Here is a 14,359-nt window from a genome sequence, read left to right as displayed (position 1 = left end):
GGCCGTAGGAGATTGGGTGCGCATTGGCAAAACCAAACGTACTTTCGACAAAGGTTACTTACCTAACTGGACGACCGAATTGTTTCGCGTCACTGGACGAGTGCATGGCCGTCATCCTGCCGTCTATAAATTGGAAGACATGAACGGAGAAGTGCTCAAAGGAACGTTTTATTTGCCCGAGTTACAACGTGCCACCAAAAAAGAAGACGACGTGTACGACATCGAAAGCATTCTCGAACGCAGAACCCGTAAAGTGGGCAAACGACGCGTCAAAGAAGTCAAAGTACGTTGGAAAGGATATCCACCCAGTTTTGATTCTTGGATCGACGCTTCGCAAATCATCGACTATAAAAAGAAGTGACCATCATGCCTTTTCACACAGACGCAGCTACGTCGACCACTCCTTCTTCCCCTAGTTCTTCTGTGCAAGATTTACAAAAACAACCTTTGTGGGTGTGGTGTGGAGAACGTGTGCCTAAAACGCAAATCGTCTTTTTCTGCCAAATCTTCGTGGTGTATTGTGTCATCGGGGCAGCCATCGCCAATTTGAGTTTGCAACAAGGAGACAAACAATTGTGGACCATTTTATTGAGCAGTTGCATCGGTTACCTGCTTCCTAATCCCTCCCTGAAATTCACCTCGAACGGGAACCACGGGAACCTTGTGTCCAGTGCCAGTGCCAGTCACCACTCCAACCACAACCAGAACCCCATTTTGGGCGGAGACACGCCTCTGACGTCCACTAACCCCTCGGACAGTCACAGAACTCTGGAACTATGAGTCACCAAAACCAATTTTACTTAACCTTACCCAGTGACAGTTCCATGGAGGTGTTTCCCAAGAACACGTTGTGCTGTTACACGGCCAAATTATCTCAAGCCATCCCCTTAGATCACGAATCCCATTGGGAAGTGGCTTTAGTAGAAATGATTCACCCGACCCAAGTCCTCAATGTCCTTCCCAATCAAAATTTTTTTGATGTGGAAGTTCATGACGAACAATTGCAACAGTGGATGGATAGCAATGTCAAATATGACAAGAAAACCCGTACACAAAAGTACACCACCTATCACTTGTTCATTTCCCCAGGCTATTATTTTAGTGGTCAACATTTGGTCAGCACCATAGCCTCCAGGTTTAATGCCGTGTTTCTGAAAGCTTTGGAGCATGTTAACAAAAGTGTCACCATGGAGTACCACAAAACAGCTCGTCGCTTCTTGATGAAATTTGAACGGAGTAAAATCCTGTCCATTTTATTTTGTCCTGAATTGTATGACATGTTGGGCGGAGACATGAACCTGAGAATGAGCATGATGAAGAAAAGCGAATTACCCATCGTTTACGACAACGATTCTTTTAGCAAGTTATTTCGTGCCCCGGTAGAACTGAACCAAGGACTGAATTTGATGTTTGTGTACTCCGATGTGGTGGAGTATAACGTGGTGGGACACACCTCCGTACCGTTACTGCGTGTCATTCCTTTCAAAGTGGATTCTGCCACGAACACTGACGAGGAATGTGGAAACACTTACCACGTCCACCGCGAATTTGTACATCCTCACTATTTGCCTGTCAGTAAGTCGTATTTGGACACGGTCAACATTACTATAAAAGGAGATTTGGGACAAAATATTCCATTCACCAAAGGAAAAGTCACGGTGAAACTCCATTTTCGAAAACGGTTTTCTCACGATTCGTAAGTCATGTATCCAGTGTACCGAGGGGTTGCTCGACAGCGAGGACACGGCTTAGGAGATAGGTTAAAATCGGCCTTTCGTTCGGTGGCCCCGGTGTTGAAACCGATGGTGACACGCGGATTGCACGCCTTGAAAGATGCGGCACTGACGCAAGGCAAAGAATTTCTCCAAAATGTCATCATCGACAAACAAAACCCTAAAGAAGCCTTCATGAGGGCAGGCAAAAATGTCTTGCTGCAAACGGGCAAAGACATTTTAGGCCAACGAGAAACACCTATAAATGCCCTGCACGCTACCGAGTCAGGCATTCAGCAAGGACAAGGCAGAAGGAGACGACGAAGAAGAAAACACCCTTTCACCAGACTTCAAGCGAGAAAGGCCAAGAAAGGAAGAACCGTTCGAGACTTAGACGTTTTCGATTATTGAGAAAAGAGACAAAAAAATGATGCACCGAGAATCTTGCGCTTGTTCCAAGACGGAACTGGATCTGTTTGCCATGCCCCCCACGATGATGACGATGCAAGAATCCCAGTGGGTGGAATTTCACCCCGTCTCCTCACTGACCGATTCCGCTCCCATCGAGTTTGAAATCAAAGGACAGCCCGAAGATTACATCGATCTGAATAGCAGTTACTTGTATCTGAAAGTCAAAATTCTAGATAAGACTGGAGGTGCTATAGACGATGAAGCAGTAGCTCCCGTCAACAATTTCATGCATTCCTTGTTCAGTGGAGTGGACTTGTACTTGAATAACAAACTGGTCAGTAGCAGCATGGATACTTACCCTTATTGTGCCTACCTGGAAAATCTCTTGACGTACGGAATAGATGCCAAGAACACTCATCTCAATGCCTGTGTGGTATGGGAAGCTGACGAACCTACCAAGTTTGAAATACTGGAAACTGATGAAAAGAAAGACAACAATGATGGATTTCTAGAACGAAGAAAGAGAATCACGGGAGCCGACACAAGTTTAGAACTGATGGATCGTTTGCATTTGGACATGTGGTTGCAAGAAAAGTATTTGCTGAACGGGGTGGATGTCCGCCTGAGACTGAATCGTAGCAGTGCCGCTTTCCATTTGATGGCAGATAGTGACGGTTACAAAACCAAAATCCTAGAAGCCAGACTCTACGTACGCCGTGTGGAAGTGTTACCTAAAGTGGGAAACGACATCAATCAGACGTTGAGCAGAACGACTGCCAAGTATCCCATACGACGCGTGGAAGTGAAAACCTTCACCATTCCCAAGGGACAGCGATCCATGATCGAAGATCATCTGTTCCAAGGACAGTTACCCAAACGTTTGATCGTTGGTATCGTCGAGAATACAGCCTTCAACGGAGCTGCCGAAAAAAATCCTTTCTACTTTCAACACTTTGGCGTGTCCAAAATCGAAGTCAGTCGCGATGGCAAGACCTTGTGTACCCGACCTTTCGAACCTGACTTTACCAAGAAGAATTACTTGAGATCGTACTTGTCCCTGTACGAAGCCACCGGACAGTTAGGAACCAATACCAGTCACGGTATTACGTACGAGGATTATGCAGGAGGCTACGCTTTGTGGGCTTTCGATTTCACTCCAGACCAAGGCAGCGACGAGGGACATTTCCACCCTATAAAATCCGGCCAGATTCGTGTGGAAATTCAGTTTAAAGACCGAGACCCTGATGAAACGGTGAACGTCATCCTGTATGCAGAATTCGATAATACCATAGAAATCAACAGTTTGAGAGAAGTCATCCTAGATTACTAGAAACCATGGAAGACTGTTATCCCTCTTTACCTAGTGGAGAAACTTTAAAGATGGAATGTGAGGAGACTGTGGAAAAAATGTTGTGTTTTGAAAAAAAAATTGATGTTATGATGTTGGATTATTGGTAAAAATGTTAGAGTTGTTGTTTAGTGTTAAGTGATTTTTGAATAAAAAATGTTGTGTTTTGAAAAAATATGCCTTTGTGGTTTGTTTAGCTATAAGAATGTTGGATTGATGCTCTTTCATTTCTTACTATCCCTCGCATGACACTCACTGAACGTTGCGGCTCGAAAACCGTGTGGGGGATGTTTTCCTTCACGTCCGCGCTTTGACTTTAAGAACCGGGGTTGTTTCCAGTCTAACCATCCATTGTCGACTCATCCTCCTAAGAAGATGTGTTCCAAACTAGCTAAACTCAACGAAGCCTACGTGAATTTGCATAGGGTCAGACACAGTCTGATACCGAAGCCAGAAGAAATAGAGAATGTGAGAATGTTAAAAATCACTGAAGACCTGATAGAAGAGCTCTTCAGAGAAGAAATGAACAGGGAGAAAGAAGAATGGACGGAGAAGTACAGACTTCAGAGACAGCAGCAACAGCAGCAACAACAACAACAACAACAACAGCAGCAGCAACCTGAAGCTGACCGAGGCTTTGTCGATTGTCGGATCGACACCAAAGAGTTCTTCTTCTCTTTTTGAAGAAGCAGACCTATCGCCAGAAAGTCTATTCTCAGAGGACATCGCATTCTTAGAAACTAAAAAAAGAATGCCATAGCAAACAAAAAAAAAAAGACCTTTTCAGGACTACCCAATACTCTAGAAAAGAAATAACGATCGATTTGCCAATGTGTGTAGGTAGAGTAGTGTGAAAATAAACACTAACTCTTTTTTAAAAATGTGAGGGTATGTGTTTGTGTGTTTGTGTTTGTAAGTGCTTAAGTAAGTTGGTATGGATAGTAGATTAACATGATGTCTTTTTTTTTTTGGTGTTTGAGGTGTAAATTTGGGGTTAGATTGGATTGATTTGAGTATGTGGATAGTCTTTTGAAGTGATTTATAAAAAATTTAAAAATAGTGATGGGTAGCATAAAAAAGTGAGTGAGTGTTTCTTTTAGGTCCGCGCGTTGTTGTTTTTTGGTTATGATCTAGGTAAGATCAATTTTATGTTTTTAGGGGGATGTTTTCCATCACGTCCGCGCTTTCACTATAAATTGAAACTCGCTGGGCAGTCTAGCTACCCTTGTTGATTGTTCAACACAAGAATGAATAGCAGAATAAGCAAACTTCTTGAACTCCAGATACATCTGGAATATGTCAGGCGCCTGTTAAATGAACTGGCCGCGGAGGCTATAGTAGAAGAGGAAAGAATGAAGAACGAAGAGGAGGAGAGAAGACAGAGGGAAGAGGAGGAAAAGAAACTAGAAGAGAGGATGTCGTACAATATTCCCGAGACAGAGGATTGGGGTGTTGAAGCGAATCATCCTCCCTCTGCGCTCCCCAGAAGAAAGGTGAAAGGAGACTGGGGAAGAAGATGCGTGTGTGGCGCCAGGCCAGGAAGGTGCAACCATTAGATAGGTGCATCTGGAGTTAAAAAAAACCAACCCTTTTAAGGGCTACCCAATACTCTAGAAAAGAAATAACTATCGATTTGCCAATGTGTGTGTGTGTGTGTGTGTGTGTGTGTGTGTGGGTAGAGTAGTGTGATTATAAACACTAACTCTTTTTTCATAGTGCGAGGGTATGTGTTTGTGTGTTTGTGTTTGTAACTGCTCACGTACGATTGTGTGGATAGTAGATTATGGATTTTGTTTATTGTTTCTTAGCGTATGTGGAGAGTATAGTTTGGGTTTTGTAACCGCTCACGTAAGATTGTGTGGATAGTAGATTATGGATTTTGTTTATTGTTTCTAAGCGTATGTGGAGAGTATAGTTTGGGTTTTGTAACCGCTCACGTACGATTGTGTGGATAGTAGATTATGGATTTTGTTTATTGTTTCTTAGCGTATGTGGAGAGTATAGTTAGGGTTTTATTATATGAAATGAAAAAGTAGGGGGATGTTTTCCTTCACGTCCGCGCTTTTCGTATAAGAACCCACAGTATTCGTCGTTCAAACCATTCTGCAAAGAATAAAAAAAGAAGATGGCTTCTAACCAAATGGACAAAATGGAAAAATTGCAAAACGTCCTCGACAATTTAGGAATGATAGAGCAAATGTTGGTTAACCTAAACGAGGATCACTATTCTTATAGTCCCCATCGAGTGAAGATGGAGATAAACAATTTACGAAAAATGAAGGTAATCATCAGTGATCTGTTGAAAGAAATAAAGGAGGAGAAGGAGGATGAAGAGGAAAGGATAAGGATGAGAGCATGGAATGAAAAAATTGAAAAAGAAGAAGAAAATGAAAAGAGGAAGAAAGAAGAGGAGGAAGAGAAGAAGAAAGAAGAGCAGGAGAAAAAAAAGAAAGAAAAGAAGAGAAAGAGTGTTGGAGATAAAATAAGAACTTGGTGGAGAAAAAGAAGAAACTAGAAGCAGAAGAAGAAGAAGAAGAAGAAGAAAACCCAAAGGCCCTTTTCAGGGCCAGCCATATTTTTCGAAAAGAGATAGCCTTTCCATTGCCTACACCTTTTTAAAAAAAATTAAAAAAAAAAAAAATCCCATATTCAATTCCCCTTTGTTCCTAAACAACCCCTAAACTCTATTCCCATGTTAAATTCCCCTTGTACGTATATCGGCCCACAATTTTTTCCCATGTTAATTCCCCTTGTACGTATATTAACCCACGATTTTTCGCCATGTTAAATTTCCATTGTACGTATATTCACCCAGGGGTCTCCGTAATGCTAATTTCCATTGTACGTATAGTGCCCCACCTTACTACTTACATTTCGAATCATCTTGATTTTAATTGGGCATTTCGAACGCTTTGAGAATTGTACGCGTACGACTACATGTGTTTTTGTCTTTTCTTGTTGAATAGGGAAAATATCGAAATATGCTGAGCATAGTACGTTTGGAACGCAACATGTGTAAACGTTCTGTACAAGGAGATAAACATACAGTGGAATAGAGATTTCTGAAGCACAACGAAAAGGTTAGATTTTAAGTATGAAAAATATGAGAGAACAAACACATTATGTATAACCTTTTAATATAAAAATATAATTTCAACAACAATTTCATAAACATAAATTGGAATGTGTACAATTCATACTTTAAATGCAAAAACAAAATAAACCTGAAAATATCAATTAGAACAAGCACTGTATACAAACAGCATTAGTAATGCATTGGCACTGCTTTAAACATCACCGTAAACAATGAACAAACTTCTTTGCTATGGATTTTCTGAGTACCTGCCATTTTACATTTGTATATCTAATTAGGGTTTACACCTGTAAAATGTTCTCAGAACCATGTACATCCAAGCAAAAAGTTAAAATTGGAACTTTGTATATATATATATTGTATATTTATAATTCTTTATAATTAATTATATATACCTTGATTTCTTTCATAGGAATCCGGAATGACGGAGGATTAATTACTGCTTAATTAATTATTGCGAGTGTGTCTGCTACGCACGAGTGCATATGACACCGATTGAGCAGCATCATTTTTTGGTGATGTGTGCTTAGTCATGTGGGAAAATGGGCTCGTGTGTGCAGGCAAGGCGATGGGTGCCGTTTACCTGCGGATTAAGGTTAGAATATCCGTAGAGTACGAATTAAAAATTATATATATATATATATATATATATATATATATATATATATATATATATATATATATATATATATATATAGTGATAAATTCATCTTTCAGTCGCGACTGTCGGAGTATTATCTATTTCGATGTAGTTTGTTTCAAAGCTCGCTCAAAGTCAACGAAATGTATAATGCCTCCGTCACACAAATATACATGCATTATGTTTCACAGTTCAGCCACAAAACTGAGATATAACGATTAGGAAAGCCATTGTCAGTAATTGAAACCTGATACAGGCAATGTTTTAAGTACTGTATGTGACTCGTGTAGAATTTCAAGCTTTATTACCGAAGTTTTCTAGTGGTACAATATATATCACTTGTTTTGAAATTTGATCCAAAGTTAGGAAAGGTTGGATCAACCAATGTGTTTTGTTGTGTATCATGCATGTTTCATGTAAGCGGGGGACAGGCCGGATGAAGTCTAATCAAACCAGCATGGTCTGTGACTCACACCTAGATCACCTGATCCAATGAAACAATGTCGCATACAATTCGTACAATCCTTCTCTCGAATTCTTTATTATTGGGTGGCACATAAAACTAATACATGTAGGTGAGTTGGTACAATTCTTCTGATGAATAAAAAGATTTCCTATGATACACAAACGAGAACAAAAATACTCTTTTCTTCTGCTGATTTTTTTCTTCTCAGAAAAGACTGGTTGCGGAACTATTAAAAAGACACAATAAACTTATTTAGAATTTGCTTTCTTAAAAAAATAGAGCGAGATATTTAGCGGGTTAAAAATTTCGCTAGCTCTTGTAAAAAAAATACGCGAATAAATTTTGCCATATATATATATATATATATATATATATATATATATATATATATATATATATATATATATATATATATATATAGTTGTTGCACTTGTTGTAAAGACTGCGAATAATATTTAGCAGTAGGTACACCTGACCTTCCCAATGTACAACAATAAAAAACGGACTACAATGCAAACCCACCTTCCCTTCCCCCCAATCGACCAATGAAACATGGAATCAGAAAGTGATTGTGTTCGATTGTTTTCATGTTACTGGCATTTAAAACATTTACTCAGATATGCATAAATGTATATAATATACTTGTCAATGTAATGGTTAATCTCGCTATGCTTGTGGCCGAACAGTACATGTATTGTACAAAATAACAGTGTGTACAATTACTTGGATGATAATTGCATTCCCGCAAATGAACGTTACCAGCTGTCGACTGGTGATTCGGCGGCTATTTTGCAACGAGTAAATGTATTCCGACAGATCAACCTTAGCTTGTAAATCCGGCCGGTCTTAAATCTAGCTTGTATTGTATTAAATCCGGCTGGTATTTCAGAAAGTTGAAAAAGTCACCTAAACTATTCTTCAAGATGAAATCAAAATGTCATCCTCTGAAGCTGAAACAAACAATTCATCAAAACTGGTCCACCTGGCCACCAAGCACGCAGAGAGAAAGAACTGAACATCTTTCATTGGGACTTAGTTGGCATACATTTTCAAAGTTCACCGGTATGTCGTTATTTTTTTTAAAGAAAGGTAATTTTCCTAATGAAATGAAATAAAAAAGCTACGTAACATACACTGATTAACAAGTATGTAAAATGCGTTGATTTTTTTTTTGTCGGTCTCCATATAAAAACCCAGTCTGCAAACCTTACATGCATTACATAATGAAGGACATCAACCAGGCTCAAGGAGCATGTATATATGTTATATGTAGCTTGTTTCAACAATAAAATTATTAAAAATGTACGTGTATTGATTATGCAATACAGACACGCATTTAACGTGTACAATTATTCAGTATTACCCGCTCTCGAACAGGCCGTCGAATTTATGAACCCACAACCAAAGTTTTCACTTAAAATTCCATTTCCTGGAATGTGTCGTAGCAAGTTAACAGAAACAGTGCAATGATCACGAATAAGTGTTGACCAGCAGTCAAAAAATTACTGGTCATCAGTTACATGATGCAAAGAACTCACAGATGTAGAGGTTTTCGTTTTTACACAAATAAAGGAAAACAAATATTGGGATTTCTAACGCTCAGCACCATTTTGTTATTCCCGTATTTAGCCGGCAGAGTAAAATGCACTGATGAAAATAAAAAAGATCAAACTAATTTGTGGCTATGTCATAACCAGTCGTAAAATACGAAATAAAAACAAAAATCAACATCAGATAGGTGTTAATAGACATAAAATCAAATGCGAATTATATATGATACTAAATAATCACAGTTCTATTTACGGCGAATAATCCCCAATATTATATAAGAAAATCTGACATTTATTAAATAAAGTTTAATTGATACCAAGTACTACACATTGAGACATCAGCTTATCGTGGTAGCACAAATCAACAATGATCTCTACTTGATGCATATTGAAGTCCTGTACTTAGTTATTACTTATTATCACTTACAAGTCCGATCCAGCCGCAATCAATGCGGACCCTGAATTGCCGTTGTATAATGTGCCGGTAAATCAAGCTCTATGTCGCTTATTCAACTCGTTACCCCTAACAAATTGCATACACTCTGACCTGCCAATGCATTATATATACAGCTGGATCCGACTTGTGGCAGTCATACCCTATATACAAATTAATGTATATGGGTATCGTACGCCACGAGCTTGTTGAAAACGTCAGGTCGAGGGCTGTGTGTGTGTGTCCTGAAATTCCTCAATGCTTATCACTACCCTAACAAGTACTCTTTTGGGAAGAAAAAAAACACACCAGCTGTCTCTCCGTTACCTGCCTACAAATACTGCATATACATAATTAAACAAATAACAAACATGCATCCGAACCAGTCAGATTAAGTACACTTTACAATTTAATGCAGCAACTATACAAGTCAAATAAAGACTGAATTTGTACATTTCTGTGAACTTTTTTCAGTTAACACATTTATCTTCATTCTTGCCATCAATAACAGTTTGAAAGATTCTTGTCCAAGGCCAGTTTATCGAGGTAAACAAGTGACTATTACACTTAATGCAATACGTAAAATAACTCACGGTGAATAATCGTAACCAATGTAGCCAGTGGGCTAATTAACAGAAACAAACACATCATTCAAGTTCTGACACTTTCAATCGAGATTAATTTGTCAAGTTATTACGTTACTAGAATCTCTCTCTTCTTCTCTCTGATAGGTTCTTATAATAGGTATGCAAACGGATAAGACACAAGCCAATACAAAATAGAGCAAGAATACGAGTCCAAAGCAAAACAAGTTGAGCTTGTATCATTCACTTTACCGACAGCCACATAACTGACAAACACAAATGCAATCTGGTCAGTCTAGAAATAAAGCACTGATTTCTGTACAAATTTGTTCCAATGCTTTCAATCGATTAAGTTAGTAAAAGTGTTAAAGCTTTCTCTCTGTTTGCATCTTCATCCATATTTAAGCACATACGACTATTCTGAGATTCCAAATAAGCAAACTGTCCAACAGATCGGCGTAATCCATTCGAAAACAAATATATTGTCAACAACCATGGGCAATTTATGTAAATATAAACAGATTTTGACCTTAAAATGCCAGGGGCGCCATTTCGCGGATTGTGTTCTTTTGTTCAGTTTTTGTTAAACGGTCATTGACTAGTAGTTTTAAGTTCTTTCAATATTTAGTAATTGTGTCCATATTTGGTGGCCGGTCTGCATTATTTCTACTGACCTGAAAAGGCAGCACGCCAATTTTTTGGGAATAATTTTGTTGTAAGTTGTTTAAAGCAACGGCAGTCGTATTTTAATGGTGGACATATATCGTCTGCACGCATTTGATTCATGAGAATGACAAATTGTAAAGTTCCCTTAAGGATCAGTGAATTTCCCGGTGTACTTTTCATCGTCAGGGATAATCATTAAAGTCTAACAGATTTTTCTATCATAATAATAAATTTGTAAAAAATAATAAAACATCATTGATATCACGGATTTCCCTAAGGTTCTCAAAACTGTTATTATACCAACAAATTGTTTTCCGCCTTTTTTCTTCTCTTTTTGATGACTGGTGGCGTTTCTAACCCGCCACCAGTCATGACAGAAAAAAAAAAGCTCATAACGACTTTTTTTCTGTAAAGAGGAAAAGCGTTTTACTTAAAAAAGTTATTTAAAGATTTTCAGTTTTAATAACGGCGGATCTGCATCCTTTGATTTAGTTTATTCGTTTGAATGTTTTTTTCTTGTTTTTTTTTTTAAACAAAGATGAGTATCGGTTTTTTTCTCTTTAGTAACGACTGCCATATTGGACGCACTATCAAATAAATTTTGAAGACACTAATGTCCGAATACAGCCAGTAAAATTGTCCAAAATTGGTCAAACGATTTTAGATTAGTAGCTAACACCAACGGTGAACATACGAAGAACGACGCACGGCGGAGAAAGGGCCAAACCAAAAACACCAATAAAAAGATCGGCTAAATATCGTCCCGTGTTAAAAGTAACATGCAGAGGAAGAAAGTAGAAAGGTGAAATTATGTTTTAAAAAAATGTTTGTGTAATGACTCGAAAATGTAAGCCATATCACACTGGGAATTATTCGCCGTAATGATTTCTAAATTTAAAAAATAAAAAATACAAAATATCGTGAACCAAGACCCTGTTTAAAAATTAGGATTTATTGTTGCCGATACTCAGAGCGGGAGAAGTGGTAAGACAAACGTTTAACGTCAAAACTGTTACTGGTGACCTCCATTGGCCGTATATTGTATCAAATATAAATAATACAAACAAAGAGGTAAATTCAAATAACAACCTAGGGGGTAGTTTAGATTTTTGAACGGCATTGTTCGTACAACATAACTCTGTTAATTAGTGACAATCAGAGCACAAAAGTTGGTAATAGCAAACTTATAATAATAGAAATAACACAAACGAAATTACCGAATAGGATCTATGATCTTTCAAAACTGTAATTTAGTCCTTCAGTTTATATCGAATACTCTCCGGAGGTAAACACTGTTGCCAATTTTGCAAATTATTATCAGAAATTACACACTGCTACAGTCAATATATTTTTTAAAATATACTTTTACCTTTCTTTACGAAAAGCAAATACACTGGCCTAGAAAGGCAAATTGCGAAATCCTAAATGCAGTTTTATCCTTTTTCCCTGGAACACTGATGCCAAATTAAGGCACAATCTCTCGCGTCAGTTTTAGAAGCTTCTCCACAAAGCACATCTCCATCAAAGACACACAAGTATCACCTCTGCACACCGACAGGAATCCGCTCAGCCACTAAAAGGCGTAGGGAGGGCTTGCCATTTCCTGGAGGCCGCTTGGTACTAGATCTTGTTAGGGCTTGGGGACCCTTAACGAATTCTGGCACAGTAGTTGCATTTTAATTCCAGCTTCATCTTTTTCGTTTTGTTTTCTTTCTTTTCTCTATCAATCGACACATACTGTCCATCGCCTCTTGCAGCCCTTCGCCTGTTACTGCACAGGTTGGTTCTACTAGCCACAACTGGCTTGGGGGAAGTTCGTGCAAACCCAACATTTTTTCAATATCCTCTGGTGAAAGGGCTTTAGGCAGATCTTGCTTGTTTGCTAAAACTAAAACAGGCAGTCCTGGATGATCTGGGCTTTTTAGCAGCTTGATTAGTTCAATTTTCGCTTCCTCAACCCTCTCCTTATCCTCGCTGTCTACAACATAGATAATTCCGTCTGCTGAGCGAGTATAGGACTTCCACAAAGGGCGTGTCTTGTCCTGTCCCCCAACGTCCCAAATCGTCATCACAACACCCTTAGCCCGACCACTGGTCACTTTGATTTTCTCACAATTAAATCCAATAGTGGTGGAGGTACTAGTGTATTCATTGAATTTTAATCGATACAACACCGTTGTTTTACCCGAAGTATCCAAGCCAACCATGGCAATCTGTACGGAGGAGCTCCCTCCCATGTTAAGAAAATACACAATCCAAGCAGATAGTAATACAAATTAAATCACAGGTGCTAAAAAAAATGGCGACGATTGATTTGGTTATTCACCTTATATTTTGCAGGTAAACTGATGCCACGATTCGAATATAGCTTTTATAATCCTGGTAGAGTCTAGATCACATCGTGCAACATTTCCTGGAATACGCAAACTGCACTGATATTTCTGTTCATTCATAAACCAACTCCGTACGCTTCAGTCTCGGATATAAAGTGATGTTTGTACACACAAGCTAACACACCTGTACAATCTAGGTCAATTGAAGTCCGGCGTGACCAATGGTTTTGGAGAGATCACCGGTGCACTTGGTCAAAACGAATTCATTCTTCGATCAAAACTAGGAAACAACAGTTGAATCCTGCAAGCCCACTACTTTTCACCAGCTTTCGTCCTGCTCACGGTTTCAAAACTGACACTGAGTAAAGCAAGTCAATCCTGTTATTGCTATTCACGGCATTTCTGGTTCATGTATTTCACTGAGCAGTACTGACACCTAGCCACATTTAAAGGCAATCACTATCAAGGGCGGCAATCTGACATAGTTCACCTTACCTAGACGGCTTACTTCCCCGAACGATATTTGACATGCTGCCACGCTGAATGAGTGACGTGATAATGGGATTAACTGAGGAACGAACAAAATAAATGCCAACAGAGCTCTATCTGCGGGTTAACTTGAAAAGAAATCATGGTGTCAAAGCTGATATGTAAAACATAGCTATGCCAGTTATTTAGCTATTCTTACGTTAATAAGATATCGAGTACTAATATCAACTAAGTTAATTAAATGACAACACATCAGTGTAAAATGACATTCTGTTCACCAACAAATTAGCTATGTATACCTCGACAATGTATGAAGTAAAGGGTGAAATTTTCTTACTATTTTCAACCTTAGATTAACAAGCAATGTATGCTTTGCAGTTCACATTTTCTAACTTTTTAGCCATATATTTATTCTCTTTGTACCTCTCTTATCATGACCAGAGCAGAATAGAGAAGACATGAATATAAAATGCCTAACTTTTCCATTACTTCATCGGGGTGGGGAATAGGGTCAAACATTTCCTAATTTATGGCAGCACGAACCTTCATAAAAATTATCAAAACGTTTTTCATTTTAATATACAGATCACAATCACAAACGTGTTCCATTTTACCTCATTATTATATGAACTC

At 38.6% G+C, this 14,359-nt stretch overlaps 1 protein-coding gene across 1 annotated transcript; it reads right to left on the bottom strand.

Annotated features, from left to right (window-relative positions):
- Positions 1-6,591: 6,591 nt before the first annotated feature.
- On the bottom strand, positions 6,592-13,656 carry LOC149803830 (ADP-ribosylation factor-like protein 4C). Its single transcript, XM_089953647.1, has one exon. The coding sequence runs from the start codon at positions 13,139-13,141 to the stop codon at positions 12,593-12,595; it is 549 nt and encodes a 182-aa protein (XP_089809773.1). The 5' UTR covers positions 13,142-13,656; the 3' UTR covers positions 6,592-12,592.
- Between the last annotated feature and the right edge of the window lie 703 nt (positions 13,657-14,359).

Source organism: Sinohyriopsis cumingii, chromosome 3 (assembly GCF_028554795.1).
Source record: "Sinohyriopsis cumingii isolate HCF-2022 chromosome 3, ASM2855479v2, whole genome shotgun sequence".
Lineage (NCBI taxonomy): Eukaryota > Metazoa > Mollusca > Bivalvia > Unionida > Unionidae > Sinohyriopsis > Sinohyriopsis cumingii.
The sequence above is the reverse complement of the archived record's forward strand: the minus strand, read 5'-3'. Positions and strand labels throughout refer to the sequence as shown.